Raw genomic sequence first — 27,147 nt, 5'->3', positions numbered from 1 at the left:
ACTTTTTTCACTTGCCTTCTGTGCTTATGCCTCAGCTGTAGCTTGTGTGCTGTTAGTTCTCACACTTTAGTGTGCATTAGAATCATCTGGAGGCTTTATTAAAACAGACTGCGGGACCTCACCTTCTGAATTTCTGATTCAGATGGGGCCTGACAGTTGTCCAGCGTACTCCCAGGTGATATTGATGTTGCTGACACTTGGATGATACTTTGAGAAGCATTGCTCTCTGCTAATGACTTATAAACCTAGCCTTAGTTTCTCCTCTTTGCCCTTTTCAAGTTTTATTATTCCTGATTGTCAACAAGAAATCTTCATTTAAATATTCTCTTATCATACTAAATGTAAGATATATAAAACTAAACTCCCTATTTTTTCTATAGTAATATCCACAATGGAATCTACTTTCAGACTTTCCTGTCTTTGTTAGTATTGGCACCCTCTGAATCATTTAGGCTTGGGCTCTTCAAATCATTTTAACATATCTTCTTTTATATATGATATTCAGTTAATCAAGTTTCATGTTTTTTTCTTCTAAATCTCACCTGTATTCATCTCTTCCTCTTCAGTTACACTGCTTGTCAAGCAAGACTAAAACTGCATCACTTCATTTTGAAATTAGGTAACTGCCTCCTAACCTACTGTCCTTGACTCTGTTGCTTCTTTTCCTCTGCAGGGCATTCTGATTAGCTTCAAACACTTCCACTCTGCCATTTTCTCATGTCACAATCCTTCATTGAAACATAGAAGAATATCTTCACAACCCAGGATAGGCAAAGATCTCTTGGATGAGTCACAAAAAGCACTAACCATAAAAGGAAAAAAAAAATGGACCTCATTATGTTGAAAAACTTCTGTTCATCAAACAACACCATTAAAAAAATGAGTAGATAGCCACCAGCTACAAAAATATATTCACAACACAAATATCTGACAAAGGACTTGTTTTCAGAATGTATATTTTTAAATTTTCTGCAAATGAACAATATAAAGACCAATGACCCAGCTTTTAAAATGAGCAAGACTTGAACATATACTTTATAAAAGAAGATAAATGAATAAACATGGAAGAGTACTCAGCATCTTTAAGCCATCATGGAAAAGCAGATTATAACCATAATTGAATATGATTTCATACTTAATAGAATGGCTAAAATAAAAATAACACCACCAAGTGTGGATAAGGAAGGGGAATGAAAGGAACTGTCATGCATTGCTGGTGGGAATATAAAGTGGTACAACTGCTTTGGAAAATTGGCGTTTTCATTTAAGTTAAGCATATATCTACACTGTGATCCAGTAATTCCAACTTTCAGTATTTACTCAAAAGAAATAGAAACATGTTCATATCTTATACATGCATTTACTACACAGAGTAGCAGCCTTATTCATGATAGTTCAAAACTGGAAACAGCTCACATGTCCATCAATAGGAAAATGGATAAGTTGTGGTCCATTTATGCTGTGGAAATCATACACCTCACCAAGAAAATACACAGAGCAACTTGGAAAGAAGGTGAGGATTCATGGAAGGGAGCATAGGGGAACTTTCTGTGGAAATGTTCCATATCTTTGTGGGGGGATAGTTATATGTGCATATAAAATTTTCAAAACTCATTCAACAGAACATCTAAGATCTGTACATTTTAATTATTTGTTAATTCTACCTCAATAGAAAATATTTTTTTCTGGAGGCTGAGGCGGGGATCATTTGAAGCCAGGAGTTCAAGACCAGCATAGGTAGTACAGTGAGACTCTGTCTCTTAAAAAAATGATTTAAAAATTAGCTATGTGTGGTGGTGAATGCCTGTAGTCCCAGCTATTCAGAAGGCTAAGGGTGGGAGGATTGGTAAGCCCAGGAATTTGAGGCTGCAGTGAACCATAATTGTGCCACTGCACTCCAGCCTGGGCAACAGAGTGAGACCCTGTTTCCAAAAAAAAAGTTATTAATGTCTCCTTGTTTTCTACTAGGTATATATAAATATACATACAAAATACCTAGAGAGGTCAATCAACAGCAGACTTGGTCATCTCTGTGAAGACAAGCACAATGTCTGTCTTACTTATTCCTACCAACCCATTACCCAGCTAGCACAGTGTCTGACACATAGTAAATATTTAATAAATACTTCTTGTGTGAATAAATATTCTCAATTTACCATGAATGTTTTTCCACATATGTTCATTGCTATGTGACATATTATTATTTTGATGTACTACATGTTATTGATCCAGGTCCCCCAGTGTTTCTTGCTTTGGTTATTTACTTTTTTAAAAAATAAAATACATTAAACACTCATGCAGCCATTCAAGGAAATACATTTGTCTTAACCCCAGCCAACACTGGGTTGTTATTATTGTTTTAATCTTTACCAATTTGATAGACAAATAGTGATATATTGTTTTCATTTTACTTCTTTGATTACAATGGAAAGATAAGGTGCATTTAATAACTGTTAGACTAATTATTAGAAGATGGAAACCTATTCTGTGTCTCCACTGGGAACAAAATTTAAAATGGACTTAAGTCAATTACATAGCATTTGATTTATCATTTATGATTATTATTTTGATACTAAGAGCAGAAATCTTAAAGTATGAGAAACCACTCAAGAATATTTATGTCATTAATAAAATTATTTTGGCAATTTATTTTCAAGTGAATTAATTTATATGTAAACAGTAGGTAAACATAAAGGCAATGTGTCTGGATGATGGAAAGAACTTTGCAATGGGGATAGCAGCAAAGGAATAAATGTTTCATCGGTGTTTGTCTTTCCTAATATGGCCAGAGAATAGAGTATATGAAACAGCTTTTCATACACAGGGCCAAGTAACAAATAGTTCCTTCAGTGGCTACTTAGAGTGGTATTGATTTAGAAAATACAACAAAGTTGGCCAGGCGCAGTGGCTCATGCCTGTAACCCCAGCACTTCAGGAAGCCAAGGCGGGCAGATCATAAGGTCAAGAGATCGAGACCATCCTGGCCAACATGGTAAAGCCCCGTGTCTACTAAAAATGCAAAAATTAGCTGAGCGTGGTGGCACGCACCTGTAGTCCCAGCTACTCAGGAGGCTCAGGCAGGAGAATTGCTTGAACCCAGGAGGCGGAGCTTGCAGTGAGCCGAGATCGTACCACAGCACTCCAGCCTGGTGACAGAGCGAGACTCCATCTCCAAAAAAAAAGAAAATATAACAAAGTCAAAGTCAAATACGCTTTCTACTGGTTTACCTCAAATCTGTTTCTTGTACGATATTTGCAACTCTACGTAGTTTTTTTGCCCCTTCTTAGAAACTGCAGGATTATCACTCAGCAGTGACTTTTAATGAATAGCAAAACTTGCTTTGTCTATACAATGGACAGAATAATTTAAGGAGGAAAAGAAAAAAAAAATGCCTTTGAAGTGATTAGTGCTTAGACCTGCCTTCTCAGATAAAACTGATTAATAGCCACATCACAGGTAAATACAACAGGATTCTGTTTAGGAAAATGTGATCTGAACATTGTGGAAGCCATTCTTCACTTTATAAATAATAATAATAGCTAATACATGTTGAGCGTTTACCTTGTATCAGATACCATGCTAAGCATTTTCCGTGTACATCCTCATTTAATCTTCATCATAACCCTCTGAAGTAGCTACTATTATTACCTCCATTTATAGGTGAGAAAACTGAGACTTTAGAAAGTTCCATGGCATGGCCAGTATCCCCCTTCTCTGGCCCCAGTGTTCTATAAATATATTCCATACTACCTCCTTTGCAAACAGGTTGCTTGTGGGAGTCCTTTAATTATAGAATTTCTTTAATGAAAATAAATTAACTTTTGTATTTTATTTACAAAAATTCTTTTTGTAAAACTATAAGCTATGAAGCCAACAACAAATTTTGGTGGATATGATTCTACTCACACATTTCCCAATCCTTCCTTTTCTCATGTCAGAATATTCCATTAAGCCGGTGGCACTTTGTATAAGACTGTAAACACCAAATTATGTTAAAATAAACATTTCTTTAAGAAAGAATAAGTCTTTCAGAAGCAGCTGAAAGTTTTGCCACAGGTTGCATGCATACTGCTGGTAGGGAAAAGTATATAGAGTAAATGTTTTTTCCAAAATATTTTATTTCTCATCTAACATGGTTCCACTGATAATATATGTCAATAGGAATTGTTTCACATGCCTATTTGTAACTAAACTATTGAAACTTTGTAACTATTAAAGCTTGAATAAGAACCACTAGTCCTTTTTTAGTGCTTCTTATTTCTCCCCTGCACTCAAATTCCTTTTCTCTAAAGATCCAGAAACAGTGACTTTCCGTTTTTTATAATGACTGTTTGCCTTGGCTTTGTATCCTTCAGTGTCTACTCCTTTATGAAACTACGTATACCCCACATGGTAAATAGTGAGACGATTTGGATAAATGCGATCATGGAATGGACTCTTTTATTAGAATAAGGAAGCACCCTCCAGAGGATGAATTAAGAACAAATTCAGGAAGAAAGATCCACTGGGGAAAGGATGTCTGTGCAAGTGGGTTCTGTCATACGCATCCACATTTATCTTTCCCTTGCAAGTGTCTTACTTTCTTTTTTTTTTTTTTTTTTTTTTTTGAGACAGTCTCACTCTGTTGCCCAGGCTGGAGTGCAATGGCGTGATCTCGGCTCTGTGCAACCTCCACCACCCAAGTTCTCATGCCTCAGCCTCCCAAGTAGCTGGGATTACAGGCTGGTCTAAGACTCCTGGCCCCAAGTGATCCACCCACCTCGGCCTCCCAAAGTGCTAGGATTACATGCATGAGCCACCGCACCCAGCCAGGAGTTTCTTACTTTCTTACTGGCCCCACAGAATCCCAGCTCTGTTATGAACAAAAACCTTTCATTTTCTGTTTTCCTTGTTCTAACTGAATTTAACCTAAAAAAGTTTTATGCATGTAACTGAAAAGACTATTAAATATATTGCTTTCCTTTCCATCCCCTAAACTCCTTTTTCAAAGTTGCATCCTCAAGATCCAGCATAATGCTTATTAATACACATAGTTGCTTAAATGTATTTTTCCACTCATTGTGCTTGAGTTCTTTCCCTTCCAGTCACCTCCCTGTCTATAAATATTCAGTTAGGCAAGGCTTCTCAGAAATAAAGACCTGATTTTTATTTTTTTAAATTTATTTATTTATTTTGAGACAGAGTTTTGCTCTTTCGCCCAGGCTGGAGTGTAGTGGTGCGATCTCGGCTCACTGCAACCTTCGCTTTCCGGTTTCAACTGATTCTCCTGCCTCAGCCTCCCAAGTAGCTGGGATTACAGGCACCCGCCACCACGCCCGGCCAATTTTTGTATTTTTAGTAGAGACGGGATTTCACCATGTTGACCAGGCTGGTCTCGAACTCCTGACCTCGTGATCCGCCCGCCTTGGCCTCCCAAAGCGCTGGGATTACAGGCGTGAGCCACCACTCCCAACCAAGACCTGATTTTTAAAAAGAGCTCCCATTCTTTATTCATAGGCAATATAGCAGTATTTTTAACTCTACGGTAACTATTGAGAATGACCCACTCACTGACAGCAGACAGTTAAAATTGGGGGCTACTGTGTGCAGGCCTCCTACATTCGAGGGATTTTAATCCTAACATCCACCTGTGAGGGTAGGTATTATTTTTGTTACATGTGATTAAACTGAGGCTGGGGAGGCTTAAATGGCTTCCCCAGGATCTTATAGCTAGTATGTAATTGAGCTGTAATTTGAATTGATACTCACCTTACTCCAAAATCTCTGCTTTTTCTATTGGCCTATACTATTTCCAAAGGAAGGTCAGACATCATATGATCATAATGTGGGAAATATTAGCATTTCTGTTTTGTAATCTTTAGATTAGCTCTCAGTTTAGTTTTGGGGTTTTATTTTTTAGATATAATTCACATACACAAAATTCTCCCTTTTAAAGCACATAATTCAGTGGTTTTTAGTATATTCACATTGTTGTGTCCCTATCACTAATTCCAGAACATTTTCATCACCCCAAAAAAGAAACCCATGCCCATTAACAAGCATTTCCCATTGTCTCTCCAACCTAATCCCTGGTAACCACTAACCTACTTTCAGTCTCTTTGGATTTGCCTATTGAGGCTATTTCACATAAATTGAATCATACAATAGGTGGCCTTTTGTGTCTAGCATAGTGTTTTCAGTGTTCACCCATGTTGTAGTGTGTATCAGTACCTTATTTCTTTTTATTGCTGAATAATCTGTTGTATGGATATACTACTTATTATCTGTCTTCTTAATTATAATCATCCTAGTAGATGTGAAGTGGTATCTCACTGTGATTTTGATTTACATTCTTGTAATTACTAATGATGAACATCTTTTTATTATGTTTATTGCTATATTATTACATTATTATGTTTATTGCTATATTATTGCTATATAATATTGTCGTTGTTATTATATATTCTCCAGGGAAACTGAAAACAGTTTGATGGTTCCTCAAAAAGCTAAGCATAGAATTACTGTGTGATCCAGCAAACCCACTTCTGGGTAAATATCCTAAAGAATTGAAAGCAGGGTCTTGAAGAGATATTTGCACACTCATGTTCATTACAGCATTATTTACAACAGCTAGCGATAGAAGCAACCCAAATATCCATCAATAAGTGAACAGATAAAGAAAATGTAGTATAGACATACAAACAATAGAATATTTTTCAGCTTTAAAATTAAGGAAATCATGTCACATGCTAAAAGATGAATGAACCTTGAGGACATTATGCCAACTGAAATAAGCCAGTCACAAAAAGACAAATACTATATGATTCCACTTATGTACAGTTTCTAAAGTAGTCAAACTCATAAAAACAGAAGTAGAATAGTGGTTGCCAGGGGAACAGGAAGGTGTTATTCAATGGCTATAGAGTTTTAGATCTGCAAGATGAAAAAGTTCTGGAGAGCCGTTGCACAACAATGTAAATATAGTTGAACTGTATACTTGGTAAATTTACAAGTGTTAAGATAGTAAATGTGAGTGTTCTTTACCCCAATTTTTTAAAAAATCAGTTGACCATAAGTGTATGGATTTATTTCTGGACTCCCAATTCTCTTCCACGGATCTTTATGTCTAGTCTCGTGCCAGTGCTGCAGAGTCTTGAGTACTGTAGTTATATGGTCAGTTTTAAAAGAGGGAAGGGTAAGCCCTGCAACTTTGTACTTTTTCAGGATTGTTTTGGCTATTCTTGGCCCTTGCATTTTCATATGAATTTTAGGATTGACTTGTCAGTTTCTGGGGGGAAAAATCCAGGATTTTGAAAAGAATTGCATTGAATCTGTAAATCTGTTTGAGGAACATTGCCATGTTAATACTAAGTCTTTCAGTTTACTCACATGGATGTCTTTCCATTTACTTAGCTCTCTAATCTCTTTCAGTGATGCTTTGTAGTTTTCCATGTAAGAGTCTTACACTTCTTTTGTTAAATATATTTCTTTCTCAGTTTAGTTTGTGTCATTTGTAGACCCTTCAGTTTCAGCCAGTCTCCGAAAGACTCTATTGACGTTTTTGTCTTCTTTATGGTAGTGTTTCTTCCTTATATACCACTGGGCCACACATGCTGTGATGCAGGCCCTCTCTATTCTCAGCATCCTCTCCTCATCTCTCCCAATATATCACAGGGATTCTTTCGACTTTCTTCATCTTCATAAATAGTTTGGATATGGAAGTTCCATCTCTGATCACATTCTAGGAAAATGATATGCAGTGGTAGTTAAATCAAGATTTGTGGCTCTCCCTATAAACTTATATTTTGATTATAAACTACATCAGCCTATTGTTGTTGTCCTCTTTGAACAAAAATGGAAAAGAGAGATAGTTTATCCTGGGGCCTAATGGCCAGATGTAATTTTATCTTGTATATAGGAACGTAATATAGGGTTGGGAAATTTTCTTGCAGCTAACTGAGTTTCACAGTCTCTAGATACAAATATTGGCTTCATATCTCGTGACAACTATAATTACAGAATATTTGTATGTGCGATGTTTACAACCAGAATATAAAATTACAAGGAATAGATACAGATTAAAAAATAGTGATTTTCAGACATCCGAGTACAAAGCGTTGTAAGAGTTAAATGCATATTCCTTGCTTCTAGAGATCGTGAATTTAGTTGTTTTTTTGTTGGTGGTGGCGGTGTTTGATTGGTTGGTTGGTTGGTGGTTTTTTTTTTTTTTTTTTTTTTGAAAAGAGGTCTTCTTCTGTCACCCAGGCTGTAGTGCAGTGCAGCGGTGCAATCATGGGTCACTGCAGCCTCTCCTGGGTTCCAGTGATCCTCCTACCTCAACCTCCTGGGTGGCTTGACTATAGGTGCTCACCACCATGCCTGGCTAATTTTTTTATTATTTTATTTTATTTTTTATTCGTAGAGATGGGGTCTCACTATGTTGCTCAGGCTATTCTTGAATTCCTGGGCCCAAGCCATCTTCCCACCAAATCCCCAAAATGCTGGGATTACAAGAGTGAGCCATTGCACCCAGCCAATTTAGCTTTTTTTGTAAAGCCTGGATTCACAGGTTGTTCACAAACTATATTTTGAGAAACACCGCTTTAAAGTTTCAAAAATGTAACCTGCTGGAGGCCACTTAGTCTGAACACAAGTCTTAGTAGCCTTGAAGCAGAGTAAGAAGCTGGAGATTCGGGAATGATCTAAAAGTTTGAGGTGCTTGTTTTGTACATTCACAGTGAACCTTGAGGTGATTAGTAGCTTGATGGTTCAGACTTGAATTGTAGTAGGTCAAGCAACAGATATAACCTGGGAATGAAAATAACTCCACTGTACTATGATTTTTTTATATATAGCCTTATAGCAATCAGATATGCCTCCCCAGGTCCTGTTGTGATTTTCACTTCACAGTTCCAGCTAAAAAACAAGCATAATAATTTCTAAACTAAACAAGCATATTAATTTCTAAAGGTTGACTCTGGTAGAAGACAAGTAGATAAGGTATGTAAGAATAATACATGCTTCTCTGAATGTTCTTTTTGAGACAAGAGTCTAACTCTGACACCCAGGCTGGAGTGCAGTGGTGCGATCACAGCTCACCACAACCTCAAACTCCTGGGCTCAGGTGATCCTCCCACCTCAGCCTCCCGAGTAGCTGGGACTACAGGCGCATGCCACAACACCTAATTTTTGTATTTTTTTTATAGAGACGGGGTTTCACCATGTTGCCCAGGCTGGTCTCAAACTCCTGGCCTCAAATGATCCGCCTGCCTCTGCCTCCCAAAGTGCTGGGATTACAGACGTGAGCCACCACCCAGACACCTGGCCCTAAATGTTCTTTTACCTAGTCTTTTTTAGATTAAGTTTCAACTTAATTCATTCATATTCACTCATCCACCATTTATTGAGCATCTGCTTATGCCAAGCACTATTATAGGTGGTGCTGGAGATTTACTGCAGTGTACAAAATATTCAAAAAGTTCCTTGGCTCAATAACTGGTCAATAACCCCTCCCCTCCCCTCTGCTCTCCTCTCCTCTCCTTTCCTTTCCTTTCCTTTTTTCTTGTTTTTTTTTTTTTTTTTTGAGATAGAGTTTTGCTCTTGTTGCCTAGGCTGGAGTGCAGAGGCATGATCTCGGCTCACTGCAACCTCCGCCTCCTGGGTTCAAGCGATTCTCTATTATTATCTATCCACTAATGCCAGGTGGAAGACAGTTAACATTAAGTACATAATATAATAAGTGCCCCGAATGAAAATAAGTCAATGTAAGGGAATAGAGATTGACAGAAAATGGGAAGGGAGAGGCTTTTTTTTTTTTTTTTTTTGTGAGACAGAGTCTCGCTGTCTCCCAGGCTGGAGTGCAGTGGCACGATCTCAGCTCACTGCAACTCCGCCTCCCTGGTTTAAGCGATTCTCCTGCCTCAGCCTCTGAGTAGCTGGGACTACAGGTGCCCGCCACCATACCCAGCTCATAGTATAGATGGTGTTTCACCATGTTAGCCAGGCTGGTCTCAAACTCCTGACCTCAGGCGTTCCGCCCACCTCAGCCTCCCAAAGTGCTGGGATTACAGGCATGAGCCACCGCACCCGGCTGCTATTTTTTAAAAGATGTTGAAAAGTAACATTTAAGCAGAAATCTGAATGAAGTACCTGAAGATTTCAGCACTTGTACTTGTTTAATTTCTGGCATATGCCATAAAGTTACAGAATTTTCCATCTGAAAGAGATAATTTAACCAGTGAACTTTAGAGTCATTAAAAACAACAGATAAAACAGATGATGACAGATAAAATCCTCAGATAAAATCTTATGCAGAAACCCATCATATAAAAATGAAGCATTTCTGGTTGAAATGCAAGAGTGGAAAATCCAAAACCCCACTGTCCCTTCTTCCTTTGTTCTCCCTACCCTTTCTCTTCCTTCCACGTTGGGAAATCCTTTTACAGAACTCAGAAGAGGTTGAAAACTTCTTATCTAGACCAGTTTGCAGATGAGTATATTAAAGCTAAGAGATGTTAAATAACCACCTGGAGTCACTCAGCTAGGTATTAGCTGAAATTCTTTCCCCCTTCTTATCTATTTAGAAAATATTTGAGCATCCACTATGTGCCAGGCATTGTGCTAGGAGATTTCTGTGGATATAATAGGGAGTAAAGCCACAGTCTCCGACCTCAAGAAATTGTTTTCTATAGTGTGAAGAGATAAACGAAAACTATAGGCAATATTATAGTATACAGTGGAATGTGGTGATAGCTCTGGCCCACATGGGAACTCAGGGAAGGCTCTAGAGGAGATTCTTATCTTAAAGAACAAATTAGAGTTAGACCAGTTAAGAGGAGCTACAGTTACATACTTACATGAAGATAACCCTAAATGTCATCATTATCAGTATCGGGATGCCTTCAGCTACAAATATTATAATCCCAGTACCTAAGACCCGAGGTAGTTTGTCTCCTGGGTTGGTTAATTAAATGTTCCTATGATTTCAAGAACAAGGGTTTTCCCATCTTTCCCCACTTCCCTTCTTATCGTCACAAAATGGCCGCTAGAGTTCCAAGGATTAAATCCAAAATAGTCTCCACCGGAGAGCCTCTTCTTTTCTCTTTTTAAGAGCCAGAGGAGCCTTTTGGTTCTTTTTCCTAAAGTCCCTTAGCAGGCCTTCCCACAAACTCCATTGGGTCCTTTGATTAGAACTGGTTCACATGCCCCCTCAAACCGTTTGCCAGCTGGAGAATGGGGAACTATGATTAACTCAAACTAATTAGAATTTACCCTAATGTTTTCTTTCCACCTGTTTATTCATTCATTGTAAAGAACTTTTTTTAAGTGGAGCCTTTTTGCTAAACATTCTAATTTGCTTTTAAGGTGGCCTGCCTGTTGTAACACTCGTCATTTCAATTTTGTGGTAGCCTTCCAGTTATCACTAGAATCAGAAAGCGTGTTAATCCTCAAAACAGAAAGTCTGAAATCCAATTTTTATATGCTGCAAAAGAAATGACCATTTCTCTAGAATTTATTTTCTTACACATACACACACATGCTGCCTTATTATAGTCACTAAAATGAATGGGGTTTTTCAGCCAGTAGTTCTGTGAGGTTCTCATAGGGAACAATTTGTGGTAATATATCTTTTACTTGATATAAATTTAGATTTCACAGTCCTCTGTGCTGGAATCACTTCTTATATTCTGAATCTAGACTCCAAAGCTAACTTACTACAGATGTTTTTCCAGGTATTGAGGTTATTAGGATAAGAAAAGCATAATTATGTCCTTTTTTTTTTTTTTTTTTTTTTTCTGAGACAGGGTCTCGCCCTGTCGCAAAGGCTGGAGTGCAGTAGCATGATCTCGACTCCCTGCAACCTTCTCCTCCTGGGCTGAAGCAATCCTCCCACCTCAGCCTTCCGAGTAGCTGGGACTACAGGCATGGGCCACCACGCCTGGATAATTTTTGTATTTTTTGTAGAAACGTCATTTCACCATGTTGCCCAGGCTGGTCTCGAACTCATGAGCTCAAGCAATCCCCCTGCCTCGGTCTCCCAAAGTCCTGGGATTACACACATAAGCCACTGCACCCAGCCAATAATTATGTCTTATAAAGTAAGACACTGTTGACCATAATAATGTGAATCTGAGACTTCTTTGACATTGCAGAGGATTCAGAGCAAACATTTTCCTTATACTTCCTGAAATCTTGGTGACATTTTCCTTTTCTGGTTTTGAACCTGGGAAATATAAGCAGGAATTTTCCTATCCTCACTGTTCTCTGCTATCAGCAGTATAGGTAGTCAATATCTGCCTCTAGTTTATCAGTTGGTCTGCATAGTTATCTCAGACATTTTCATACTTTCAGTGCATGTGCGTTTATTTTCAAAGTCCTTTAGTTCAGTGCTTCTGAAAGTTTAACATGCATATGAATCACCCAGGGAGCTTGTTAAAGTGCAGATTCTGATCTGAGGTGGGGTTCAAGATTCTGCATTTCCTTTTATTCTTTTTTCTTTTCTTTTTGATGGGGTCTCACTCATTTGGCCAGGCAGGATCATAGCTCACTGTAGCCTCCAACTCCTGGGCTCAAGGGATCCTCCTGCCTCAGCCTCCCAAGTAGCTAGGACTACATGTGTGAACCACCATGACCAGCTAAGATTCCTGCATTTCTATCACACACTCAAGTGATATGATCACACTTTGAGTAGCAAAGTTGCAGTTATGTTATTCTGTACAACTCCATGAAGTCAGACAAGAACATTGAAACTTGAAGTCTCTTACATGTATGGAAGATGGAGCTTTATTTATTCATTTATTTTTGAGGCGGGGTCTCACTCTGTCATCCAGGCTGGAGTATGATTGTGCTCTTATAGCTCACTGTAGCCTTGAACTCCTGGGCTCAAGCAGTCCTCCTGCCTCAGCCTCCCGAAGTGCTGGGATTACAGGCATGAGCCGCCAAGCCCGGCCTTAGCTCTCTTTTAGAAGAGGGATTAGACTTTCAAACATTAGTCAGTTAAACTAGAATTTACTTTTTTGAATTTTTAGAATTTCTTCTTTCTCCTCACTTTCACCACAGACTTCCTTAATAACCTCCATTCAGAAAATGGTTATAAGCAGAAGTAAAATAAAAGTAAAGATGTATTGAATTTTAATAATTTTATTCAAAGAATTTTGAAAAGTTGAGAATTTTGGAATTTTGACTTTGAAAGAATATTATTTATGACATATTTTAGTTTGTATATTGTTTGCGGTATTGATTTTAGTGCAGGTTATAAACCTGCTATAACAGGTTTACAGGTTAATACTGTAAACTGACATTAATTTATTGTAATCATATTTGAAAGTGGTAAAGAGGACTCTGATATCTTGAAGTCATGCTTTGGGACTCTGAGCAGTTGTAATAGAAATGAGAGTAAACCTTCAAGGGAGAAAAGTAGAAATGACATCAGTGTTTAACAGAACCCCCTGGATTAATGGTACATCTATACCATGGACAACATGAGGGGAGCTAGCTTAGTAAAAGCCAAGTCCTTAATGACTGAATGATGCTAAGTTACTTAATCAACCAGCCCTGGAGCCTCTTTTATGTAAGTTGTGTCATTTTGTGTATATTGAGATGTGGTTCTTGACACCAATTATATACAATTAGAGAAGCAAGATATCACTATTGATTTATTTTTAAAGTAAAGATGTAAGTTCAAACAGGTAACTATATAAGGTGTTTGTAAATGTCTAATAATACCATATGTAACATTTTAAAAAATATTTTAAGTATACTTTGATATTTAAAAAATCGGATTTGAGAATGTCCTAATGTATATCAACAAAGATGCCATAAATGGTAATATAACTTGGCTTTATTGTTGGATTGACCCATCTTTAAAGGATTTTCAGAAATTATAATCAGAATTTGAGTGGCTAGAGGTAGTTGAAAGGTTAGAAGGGCATGAGGTGGGGAAAATAATATGATAAATTTCTTATTAACGTATGCTGGAGAAAACTATTTCAGGGTTGTGTTTTAAGTTGCAAGAATTTGATTTTGGATTTTATGCAAAATATCAAATAGCACTACTGGGATTTCTCTGTTCCTTTTATAATGTGTGTGAAAATAATATGTCTGTATACCATATGTTTGAGTCAAAGTGTAAAATCTATTTTTTACTAGAGGGATGTGGTCAAAAAAAGTTTGAAAGCTATTGTATTAGAACGTTATAGAATGGACATTTAACTGTACTATGAAGTGCTTCCTGTTAAGATGGTGAACTGGGCCAATACAGGAAGCTTCCGTCCTTCTTGTTCCTAATACGTAGAAACACCAGAAACAATAACCAGAAAAAATTGGTATTGATGATGGTGTGGTAGTTTTAGAATATACAATAGGGGCCGAGTGCAGTGGCTCACGCCTGCAATCCCAGCACTTTGGGAGGCCGAGGCGGGTGGACCACCTGAGGTCAAGAGACCGAGACCGTCTTGGCCAACATGGTGAAACCCCATCTCTACTAAAATACAAAAATTGTCTGGGTGTGGTGGCGGGCACCTGTAATCCCAGCTACTCGGGAGGCTGAGGCAGGAGAATCACTTGAACCTGGGAGGCAGAGGTTGCAGTGAGCCGAGATCACACCACTGCACTCCAGGCTGGTGACAGAGTGAGACTTCGTCTCAAAAACAAAAAAAAAAGAAAAGAAAAAAAAAAAGAATATACAATGGGACTTAAGAAAAGGACCCTCTAGCTGCCAAAAACAAGAATGAAACTCAGTAACAGTAGAGAATGAAGTTGACAGTGCATGGCCTTCAGAGAAAACGGAGCTAATATAGCAGCTCCCCCTTATCTGCAGTTTTGCTTTCTGCTGTTTCAGTTCCCGCTGTCAACCACAGTCTGAAAATACTAAATGGGCAAAAATAAACAATTTCTAAGTGTTAAATTACACACCGCTCTGAGTAGTTTGATGAAATCCTGAAACACCACCCCCGAATGTGAATTGTACCTTTGTCTAGCATACCCACTGTGGATGTGACCTGCCCATTAGTCACTTAGTAGCCGTCTTGGTTATCCAGACTGTCAAGGTATCATGGTGCTTGTGTTCAAGCATCCCTTAATTTACTTAATGATGGCCCCAAAGGCATTATTAAGTGTATGATGCTGGCAATTTGGATATGCCAAAGAGAGGCCATAAAGTGCTTCCTTTAAGTGAAAAGATGGAAAGTTTTCAGCTTCAGGAAAAAACATAGTATATATAGGGTTTGGTACTGTCCGAGGGTTTAGGCATCCACTGAGGATCTTGAAACATATCCCCATCGGAAAAATGGGGGCTACTGTATGTGGTTTAGAGGCTTTAGTGTCCATATAGGAATAAGAGTCAAGGAACAGTTTCCAGAGTGTATATAACTGGAGCGAGGCCCACCCATAAAGCCCAGAAGAAGCTGTCATTTCCATGACCAGATACTAGAAAAATACCCCTCCCTGCTTCCAAACAAGGGAGGAAACTGTTATTCTCAGAAAATTAGAAACTGAGACTGCACTGTAAGAAGCATTACCCATAACCTAGTGCAGAAACACTAAGCCTAAAAACATTAATAAAACTTCCCTGGATCCCAGGACCCTCCGTAGATCTCTCCCTAGAAGAAGTAACCACAAGACTACCCCATAGATACATCTCAATCCTGGGGACCACCAGACTCCCTTGGAACATATCTGCAGCTGCCAAAATGACCACACATACACAAATATAGCCCATATGCAGGAACCAACTGTTCTGAAAGATCATTAGCAGATGACAAATGGGGACAGGGGGATTTGAGAGGGGAGTTATACTCAAGAAACTATAAGTCAAAGCAGTCTGAAGAGAACTTGCAAATTAATGTTGAAAGGGACAAAGAACTTATTAAACAAGTGTAAAATATTACCCAATTAAAGCAAGTAGATTTGGAAGAAACAAATAGAATGTTTAGTAATAAAATTCATATCTGGGAAAATAAATATAAACAATGTAAACTAACCCTGGGAAAATCAAATTTTGGGATCTGGAATTTTAAGACTGGCTGAGAAAGTCAGATTACAAGGCTAAAAGTAAATTTGAGACATGATCTTTTAGAAATTTCATATTAATTTAATACTAATGGTCTCATTCTGCCGAAGAATCTGTAGACCAGCGGTCCCCGACCTTGTTGGCACCAGGGACTGGTTTCATGGAAGACAATTTTTCCATGGGTGGGTGATGGGGGCGTGGTTTTGGGATGAAACTGTTCCACCTCAGATCATCAGGCATTAGATTCTCATAAGGAGCGCACAACCTTGATCCTTTGCATGTGCAATTCACAATAGGGTTTGTGCTCCTATGAGAATCTAATGCTGCCGCTGATCTGACAGGAGGCGGGGCTCAAGTGGTAATGCTTGTCCCCCACTCAGCTCCTGCTGTGTAGCCTGATTCCTGACAGGCCACGGCCTGGTACCAGTCCACGGTCCAGGGGTTGAGGACTCCTACTGTAGACCAAAACCTGCCAGTGTATCTCAAAGTATCATCCTTTTCGTCTTAAAACTAGTTGTCCCTTCTTTGTCCCCTTGCTGTGGAATCACTACTGGTGAGAAAAATACAACTAATGGCATTTCCACTGTCTATTTGTTACTCCTAAGACTGAGGAAATCAATGTGTCTTTGGCTGCTTATGAGGAAGGATGGATCCCTTTGCAGTAATCTGCTCAGACAGATTTGCAAAATGAAGTCTGTGAAAGGCTTTACAGTTTAACTCTTTAGGGGTCTACTGTCTTTACTGTTCCTTCTCCTCCCACCCACCATATAATTTGATATTCTTTGATAATATCATTATTATTTTGATCACTAGCAATTGGATGACTTTCTTTAGACATTTGCTAACATTTGTACATAGAGACTATTATTCAGGCACTTCGACAGAATGGCTTGGAATTGTTTTTCTAGTAGCGGTACTGAGCTCAACTTTAATTTTCTATATCCCTCGTGCCAATAGCACACATTTTTGAGACGACTAGCTATAGTTTGGGGTATGGTTTGTAGCAAGAGAATAGACATTTTTCTGCAAAAGGTAACTGGTCCCCATGGGGTTCAGACTTGTGATCTTGGCCTCATTATCACACTTTTGTAACCATCAGACCTAATAGATACACCACATATATTTCAGTCTATAATCTTGAAATCAAATAATATTTTTAATTACCCTAGGTTTATTTCATAGACGTAATTAAAAATCACTTTGGGACATTTCCCACTTTTGTTTGATAGTAAAAGTCACAAAAGTAAAGCAGACAGCCAAAGAACCTCACTCACTTTTCATCTTCCCTGTGTTTTCTATGACAGTGAAAGTCACAAAAGTGAAGCTGGCAGGCAAAGAGCCTAACTCACTTTACGGGAGAGTGCTACGGTACCTTTTTCTTTTAGTGAGGCTATAGCAGGTCTGATGTCAGTCACTTTAGAGACCTTTAGACCTCAGTGCTCATTTACTGCTAAAATGTACCAGCTCTGCTTCTGCATTATGAAGATCATCTGTCAACACTTTGAGATATTCTCCTTTGTTATTAAGCTTGTGATGCTCTACACTGTCAGGTTTTTTGCCAATTATAGTTAAGGTACAATAGTGTATTCACCAGATCAAAGTCTCACATTGGCGGTAGAGGAATGATTTGTAAGTCTTTATTCATTTGAATTGTACAATAGAACACCTGAGGAATGCAAATAATCCCTCTGAGAACTCTGCAGGAAAGGCTGTTAAAATGACAGGGTAGGACTATTGTTATTCTGAATTGATGTGTTAGCTAAAGTAATTATTTCTTATCTTGTTGTTTCATAACAGTTCTAGTTTTATTAGTTCTATTGACCATATTTATGAAATAAAGTGTGTATGATATTTTTATATTCTCCTTTTACATGGGCTTGTTTTATTCCACTTCCATTGAATCTATTTGGTATGTGATCTGCTTTTTTAAAATTACATATTTGATTTTAACTTGTATAATAAAAGTATGTTACTAAACCATTGATGATAACATGTGAATATAGATTTTTGTTTGAATAGTGTAAGTCTGTGAAGTAACTTAGAATACCATAATGTTAACAGAGACAGAAGCACCAATTTCAGTCCCCCCACCTTTTTTTTTAACCTGTCCTTCATAATTTTGGATAAGAAAACATCTAGTTTGAATTTTATTTTAAAGGCAACATAAATCGTAGGACTTGGTCCATTTTTTGGGATATGAACAAAAGAAAAAATACTATTATGAAGATTGAAAACCACAAATAACATATTAAATAAGTAGTTACCTTTGTATAACAAACATATACAAACTCTTGTGTGATTGTTTTTCATTCCTTTCTCCCATCCTAAATCCTGCTCAATGGGCCATAGTCTTAATTTTCTAATAACTCTGCTCCCCTGCCATTGATGGATTTGTGACTTAGTTCTTGTTTTTCTTTTCCCCTAAAGTGGCATTTACATTAATTATTTAAAGGACTTCTGCCACAGCATTTTGCCATAATAACTATTAAAACCTTTGTCTAAATATAGCAGGCTAGTGGAATTATGTAAGCCTGTAGCATAATTTTATAAAAATTTTAATGGAATGTATAGTCTCACACTAAACTCAGTTCCAGATTCATAGGAATGTATGCTATGATTATCTGAGAAGGAAAATTAATAATAGTAACTGCTGTTAATTCTTTACTATTTGCAGGCTTTTCTAGGTTCCTTACAATATAATATGTACTATTATTATCTCTATTTTTACAAGTGAGGAAACTGAGGCTTAGAAACTTTCAGTAACCTGCCCAGTAATAAAAAGCTAGGAAAGTGTTAGGCTCTGAACCTAATTAATATATTCACTACACTTATTTCATTTATGTTCTAATTACTACTTTGCCAAATACTCCATGCTTTGGAAGGAAAAAAAATGACTCAATAATGTCTTTTCAGGTAACAACTAGGATCAGTTTCCTAACTGATTTGGCTTTCCAAATCCTTTGTGATTAAAGGAATTTCTTTCCTCTGCAGTTCTATTATTCTTGTTCTCACAAAAGTCAGGTTCATAGAGCTGCATACGTGATCAACTATATTTGTAAATCTGTATTTCTGCACGTGCTTGTTCTGGCTAGCAAAAATCTTCCTCAAAACTAGTGACCACTGTGAGTTCTGTTAGTCCATGAAGCAACTAAACCAGGCATATAGATATCTGGGTGGAACAAATTATTTATTTGTGAAGGGCTCTTCAGAATTAGCTGGTATTTTTAGGTATGATTCCTGTACAAACAGAACCTTATGTCTTCTCCTTTTAAAAATTTACTTTGTAAAGTAAGGAAAACAAAAAATTATAAAATGGAAGCTTTATTCAAGGGTACGGGTGTTAATGCTGAACAATTTTAGTGTAACTAAAAAAAGTTTTTAAATATTTGTATAATAGTTTCCATAGATAATGTGCTAAAGTAAAACTAGGTTCCAGTAAAATATTATGGCGTATACCTGAAGCAGTTGCTGCCTGTTAATGCCTTGACCTTGGAAAGCTATACACAAAAAGATGGCATCATAAAACCATGCAATTCTTATGAATATGTATGTGCTACTTGATAATAATGAATGTGGTACAGTCATGCATGCACTACAAGATAATGTTGTGCCCTTTTTTGTCTACAGGTTGATAAAAATTAAAGAGTGGGTGGACAAGTATGACCCAGGTGCTTTGGTCATTCCTTTTAGTGGGGCCTTGGAACTCAAGTTGCAAGAATTGAGTGCTGAGGAGAGACAGAAGTATCTGGAAGCGAACATGACACAAAGGTTAATTAGCATTCATTTTCCCTACACTTTATTATCAACTATTTCCTTGCAGTAATTTAATTGCTTGCGCTGATAGAATAATAAATGACAGAGTAATTACCATTATAAAGAGGGAATCTTCTCCTTTCTTTACCATGAGACAGAGTGAAAAGATTTATTTTAAATTAAGTTTTTAACTGTCATCTGTCATCTCCGTACAGTGTTTTAATTATAACATAGGTATTAGTTATGTATATTTTTGAGAAGGAATGATCGCCAAAACTCTTTCGTCATGTTCAGTGGGGGAGGGGAAAGGGTGAATCAGTTGCCGTAATTTTTTCTGAGTAACAGTAATATATTGTTTAAATATCAGATTTCAATCAAATAATTTTGCTTTTGTGGCCCAGGTCCTGGAAATAGTTAATTTTGGATGAAAATAGTCATAATTTTTCTTTTTTTAAATAGTAAACAATTCAAAATAATATCTTCAGGCTAATACAATTAAAACCAATTTTAGAAGAGAGGTTTTTAAAAACAGTTACTTGCTTTCCGACCCCTTCAAGTGTATTCTGAAAGATGAATGGTCATTTACTAATATCTTTAACATTTTCTGCTTGAAATGAATAATTTTAGCTCTATACCAATTTCTGGCACAATCAACTTATGTGTTGGGTGAATTTGTTTCATTTGATTTCAGTGCTTTGCCAAAGATCATTAAGGCTGGGTTTGCAGCACTCCAACTAGAATACTTTTTCACTGCAGGCCCAGAGGAAGTGCGTGCATGGACCATCAGGGTAAGATTCATACTTATTCATCAGCTATATCCAGTTCCACACTATTGAATTCAGATTGATATCACTGACTTTGAAGTTTGTCATGGTGGCGGTTAGCTAGTCATTACAGATGAGGTTTTTGTCCAGGATAACTTTAATTATTTGTGAGCTGCTGAACAGTGAAAGTGGAGCGGCATTGATTGAGGCAGGTAACAATTGATTCTGCCTATTACATAGTCTGAATTTCTTCATCCTGTAGAATCTGTCTACCCTCCTCCTGTGGTCAGAGATAAGACGCACCAGTATTGTGCTTGCTTAATCTGTGTGACTGGGTTTGTCTGCAGTGAAATTGATGTTGCTTTTCATTTTGTATTCGCTAAGTTTGTTTGGGTTGCGGGTGGTTCTTTCCTCCTTTGCTTTGCTCGGATTACATTTTCAGCAATAAAAGCAATATGACATCATTATGCTCTTCATAGATACACAGTTGGGCTCAAAAAGCTAAACTCAACGTGTAATAATTCATGCCTTTTTAAATTTGAATTCATAGAAGTAATGTTTATTTTTAGTGTTATATGTTCAGTCTTCTTTAAAAATGTGATATGTATTTTAAAAATTGATGTATACTGAATATGACTAGAGAGAATGACTAATTTATTCCCAGAGGACAATAGAAACTGAACTGTAATGGTTTGCTTTTAAATTTAAATATATTGTAACATAGTAGTTACTATTGAAAAATATTTTGAAATATATGTGATCCTAAGTAGTATGTTACAGAATATAAAAATAATATCAGAAATTTTAGAAATAGTGTCTTATTCAGTCTTTTATTATGCTTTTTAAATATATGCTACACGATAAATTTTAGTGGTGCTTTGATTCCTGTTTTCAGTGACTACTGTAGTCTATTGTTACATGTATTTTGATTTAATATGGATAGAAACATGGAGGCAGTTAACATAATGTTAAATGCCTTGTGTGAATGTGAGATTTACTTTTCTTTTATCTCCTCTCCCCTTTGTAAAAAAATGTTTGATTGACTTCTAACCAAGGTCCTTTTATATAGATTTTAAAAATAATGTCAAAGCAAATCCAAGTTGGTAAACAAATTGCCAGGATTTATTTTTACTATATATTTTAAAGATGTATTTTAAAGCCTTAAAACTTTCTAACTTAAGTATGTGGAGGTAGGAAAGACAGCATGTTCTGGGCTTGAAAATGTGAAAGCTGGTTTATCTAAAGACTGATTGTAAGTATCCATGATTTAATGTGCTAAGATATTTAGTCAGGTAAGCATCAGTGAGTAGCTATATTAACCCAATACATCTTTTATTGTAAAAACTGTGCTTTCTAGTGTCAGACTCCTTATCACTTTAACATGCTTTATTAAGCAGCCTTTAGGTCACCGTTATTTCTCAAATTTCTTTCCATGGTTATGTGTGTGTGGAATATATATCCTTGTAATATAACATATGGGGTAATTATAAGACATTTCTCTCCCTATATCAACTTGAATTTCCTTCATGATGGTTAGAGGCAGGGAATATTATGCAAAGTGTTCAAAAATTTTATTATCGAAATTTTTTGAGAGTTTCACAATTATTTGCTGAATGTAGATTTCCAACATGATTTGTTGGAAATGCCTTTAAAATGTCCCTTTGTATATTGATTTTTATATGTTCTTTAGATGAGCTGAAATTTTGAGAGCTTTTTATCTTTTTAAAACCTTTGATAATTCAGCTTGAAAGTTACTTAAAAATCTATTTTTTTTCCACTGTGAAGAATAGAAAATCGAAATGAAACCTACACCAAAACCAGACCACTGCTTCTAAATCAATAAAACAGTGGATGACTGTTAGGAAAAACAAAGCTACGCTTCTTTAATATCTACTGATCTATCTGTGCTAAATCTGCTGCACAGATACTAACCAGTGTTGAAAATGTACTAATTGTATACCTGACATCTTAACAGATATTAAACTAAGTTCTAGTTGAGCCCAACTGCAGATCAGAGAAAAGAAACTCTATGCTTACAATCAATCATCTTAAATGCAATTAGTTTTCTCTGGTCTTTCTTTTCAAAGAAAGGGACTAAGGCTCCTCAGGCTGCAGGAAAGATTCACACAGATTTTGAAAAGGGATTCATTATGGCTGAAGTAATGAAATATGAAGATTTTAAAGAGGAAGGTTCTGAAAATGCAGTCAAGGTAAAGAATTTTTTTTATTTTTATATTTCACAGTGTTTCCACTGATGTGATGTTATTCATGATAAAAACGAATGGTAATTATATTTTAAACTGAGTGTAGTCTAAAATAAAGTAATAAGATGATCAGCGTTTAGTGTTACTATCAACTGACTTAAGAGCTATAGATGTTTACATACTTTTAGATCATTTTAAAAATGTGTGAATTGTCAGTAGTTTTGTGGAGGTTTTTTTCTATAATTTAAAATAAAATAAATTAGGTTTCAGTAATTGTAAATAATTTCAAAGAATTTGTTCACTCATAGCCAATGAAAAATTATACTTATTACATTTGAATATCTGAAGTATAATATATATGCTTATAATTACCTCAAGAATAGAGATAGAAACTTAGTTAAATAAAAGCTGTTCTTTCTAAAACTTCATGGTTTTACTTGTTTGTTGTTTAAAGATAGTTGGGGATTTGATTTGCTTTCTCAACACTAGAGGGCAGGTCCAAAATTGTGCTTTATTTTAGCTAATAAGGATAATTTGGTTTGCAGACACTAATAGTGAAGCAGTTTTATACATGAGTAGTAGATGACTTTTTAAATGTAAATTCTGTTGCAAAATTAATTTTGTTTGATTTATTAGATGTTACTTAGAGAAATCTAGCAATCTCTAATATAGATAGATTAGCTGGTTAAACTGACATTGTAGGAAGGTTCTTTAATTTAATTTAATATTTGAAGACCACCGTAGTAAACATTATAGAATTTAAAGAAGATTCTTGTGTTTACTATTTCATAAGTTGAAAGGAATACAAAAAAGTTTATTTCAGGTTTACTTTATTTTCATTGGTATCATTGGAAAGGTCATATCGAACAGCAGGACTTTAACAGAACTGTTGGAACACCAGGAAGAGGAGGGGGAAAATCTTGGTATAATTGGTTCAATGTTGAATGAGAACCATTTTGTTTTTTTGAAAGAGTGGAAGGCATAACAGTTTACAAGTAAACACAGTTGTTAATTTTTCGATGGTGGCATCTGTATAGATATAGGTAGGTATGCAAATACTGAGATTGAACTTTGTCAGGAATACTAATTAGACTTGAACAAAAATCTCAGATTATTTGTCAACATGCTACATCATGTTGGCATATCTATTTTTCATAAGGAAGATAAAAATGAGGATATTTTCTATTACTAGAATTCAGAGATCAGATGCTTCTTTTTTTATACTCTTAAAATGGTAAGCCTATTTACCAATCCTTAGTAGATCTATGTTGTAATAAACTTGATAGATGAATTGTAAATATTTCCTTTAACAATTGAGAGAAACTTTATAATATCCAATAAAATAATATTTCCTGCTTATAAGACTATTTACCACTAACTGGCAGCTTTTATACTATAAATTGGAAAAGGTTGACTCTGACATTTTCACCTAGGATACCATTAAATATTTTACGTTGTTTTAACCTCCAAAACTAATATTTCAAAATTTGAAGTCCAAGTAAAATGAAGCATTTATGAATTGCTCTATGCTCCTTTATTCAACAAATGTTTACTTGCAGATTATCAAATAGGTTTTAGATTTCAGAGCAAGATTGTGTATATGTGTATGTATGTATGTATGTATGTATGTATATGTATTTCTAACACCAGTGCAGCATAACTAATTTAATGCCAGTGCTGTGAACTATATACTGAATAGCTCTGTGTGGGCTTTGTAGTCTACAGGGATATCACATTATTAGCAATCATATCTGCTTAGGCAAAGCTGGCTTCTACAGATGGCTGCTTTCAAGTGCAAATGAACTGGTTAGACGTGTCTTGTTTAATACATACTCAAGATTCACAAATGGGTATTGATTTTTTTTTCAACCAGTGTTTCTGATAGCAGTGGAAATGGATTAAATGGTCTCTAGAGAATTTAAAGGAACACTGTCACTTTTAATTAATAGTAAACTTGAGTGGTAACAAAGTATATAAAGTTACATTAATATGTCATGTCAATATGTACTTGATTTATATTGTCTATATAGTTTTATAACAGTGGGCTATAGATTCTAGAAATAAGTAGCTTATGGCCTTCAATACATTGCATGTCTTTATAAAAACATATGAATATACGTATTTATATATATGTGTGTGTGTGTGTGTGTATATATATATATACACACACACACACACACACACACATATGCCTTTAATTGCAGGGTACGTTACGTTGGCTTTTTAGAAATAAGCTTTATATATTCTTCATACATTTTTATTCTGTTAAAATCAGGACAGTTTTATATGTGGTCTAGATAATTGAAAATATGCTTACTAGGGCTCTGCAATCTGGTTTGTTGATTTTACCCTCAGATGTATGATCTTTATTAGTGTTTTTGTTACAGATTAGTATAATTTCACTTGGCTTTGAACATTCTTATCAATATCTTCAAAGAGAAGCACTAATCCTGTTGGGCAAAGGTTTCTTGTCAATACATTCTAACAGAAGGGAAATACTTTTGAGAATTTTCCCCAAAAGATCCTCAAGTCCTTATTGTTGAGGAGTCGATGGTGGGGTCATGTGGGACCATGTCAGCTGTGTGCAGTGTTAAGTGTGGGTGCTGCAGAGCCTGTTTTACTTATGGTGAAGTAAAGTTCATGCCATGGACTAAACCTGGTTTTCTGGAACTGCTGCTTGCTTCTATTAAAATTACCAGCAGATTGCATGTCTGGATCTGCATACCAGCAGGTGGAATCAGTTGCTTTGCCGACTAATTTACAAGTGGAAGAAATATCTGTCTTTGCAACTGCAACCTGTTAGAGTCTCCTTGTAACTAGGGCCATTAGTCAGGAAACTGTATGATGAATTCTAGTACATACTTCTATGTGTACACATTGTCAAGACTAAATTTTAAAAACTACAAGGAAATAGTTCAGAATCTTACACAACAACTGATCATAATTTTCCTTATACCAACTATATTTTTGGCATCACCAGTGTCACCAAAGGATTTCTTTAAGCAAATAAAGCAGCTTTTAACTAGTTATATAGTCTTTTTCTTTCTGCCTGGTTTGATCTGTTTTGTTACAGTCACTTGCTGGATGTTTGCAGACACATCAGAAATGTACCATAAACAGCATGTAATGAAACTTAATGATATTGGTATAATTACATTTATGTACCAACAATTTAGTGGAGAATACATTATGATTATGTATATATGGAAAATCTAGTTCTGCCCAAATCAAGAATACTTTGCTTCTCTCCAAGTCTAGTTTTGAACTTGTATGCCTTCCTATATTTCATTTTTTCTTTTTTTATATCACCCAAGTAGTATAATACTTTTTATATCTGCTGCCACCATTTACCCCATGTATTTAGTTGTAAAATAATAACCCATTTCCTCTATATTTTCTGTTTGCAGGCTGCTGGAAAGTACAGACAACAAGGCAGAAATTATATTGTTGAAGATGGAGATATTATCTTCTTCAAATTTAACACACCTCAACAACCAAAGAAGAAATAAAATTTAGTTATTGCTCAGATAAACATACAACTTCCAAAAGGCATCTGATTTTTTAAAAATTAAAATTTCTGAAAACCAATGCAACAAATAAAGTTGGGGAGATGGGAATCTTTGACAAACAAATTATTTTTATTTGTTTTAAAATTAAAATACTGTGTACCCACCCCCTCCATGAAATGCAAGTTCACTAAATGTGAACAGCTTTGCTTTTCACGTGATTAAGACCCTACTCCAAATTGTAGAAGCTTTTCAGGAACCATATTACTCTCATGATACTTCATTAATCTCCATCATGTATGCCAAGCCTGACACATTTGACAGTGAGGACAATGTGGCTTGCTCCTTTTTGAATCTACAGATAATGCATGTTTTACAGTACTCCAGATGTCTACACTCAATAAAACATTTGACAAAACCAGCCTTGGTGTGTTTGGGGATGTCTGTATTGACTGACTGTGGTGTGCTGAATGCGATACGGCACCTGGTGGTTGCTGATTACAGAATTTTAAGGCGTGTGTATGACACAGTAACTGGCAGTGTGGGGCAGCTGCAATTGTATCTTAAAAGTGAGTCTTTCATGGGAATCAGAAGAATAGTATACCAGGGATTTGTCTCAAAAAAGTTAATTAATTTATAGATCAACACTTATTGAAAGATGATAGCAATGATATTATGAGGGATATGAGATAGGGGACTCTGACCACAAAGAAGAAAATTCTGTTTCAAAAATTAAAGAATTTTGTTTGTTATTGTTGTTCTGACCATATTGAAAAGAGGTTCACTTTTAATCTTTCCTTTGAAATTATTAAATTGTAAAAACTGACCCATTGGTGTCTGGTGGGTTATGTTTTGCTTCAATTCAGCAATGTGTATAAAAGTTCACACACTGATTTTGAAATACTAAGATCAGACTTTGAAAATTTTAAAA

At 36.1% G+C, this 27,147-nt stretch overlaps 1 protein-coding gene across 2 annotated transcripts in view; it reads left to right on the top strand.

Moving 5' to 3' along the window:
• OLA1 (Obg like ATPase 1) overlaps nt 1-26,637 on the top strand; it is a 174,245-nt gene extending 147,608 nt beyond the window's left edge. For both annotated transcript variants that reach the window (XM_009237838.3, NM_001134033.1), the window contains 4 exon segments: nt 19,617-19,757; nt 20,434-20,530; nt 22,594-22,716; nt 26,118-26,637. In XM_009237838.3, coding sequence (XP_009236113.2) covers nt 19,617-19,757; nt 20,434-20,530; nt 22,594-22,716; nt 26,118-26,219 — 463 coding nt within the window. In that variant the 3' untranslated portion in view covers nt 26,220-26,637.
• The last annotated feature ends 510 nt before the right edge of the window (nt 26,638-27,147 follow it).

The sequence above is a fragment of the Pongo abelii genome, chromosome 11 (assembly GCF_028885655.2).
Source record: "Pongo abelii isolate AG06213 chromosome 11, NHGRI_mPonAbe1-v2.0_pri, whole genome shotgun sequence".
Lineage (NCBI taxonomy): Eukaryota > Metazoa > Chordata > Mammalia > Primates > Hominidae > Pongo > Pongo abelii.
This window is presented reverse-complemented; position numbering and strand designations above follow the sequence as displayed.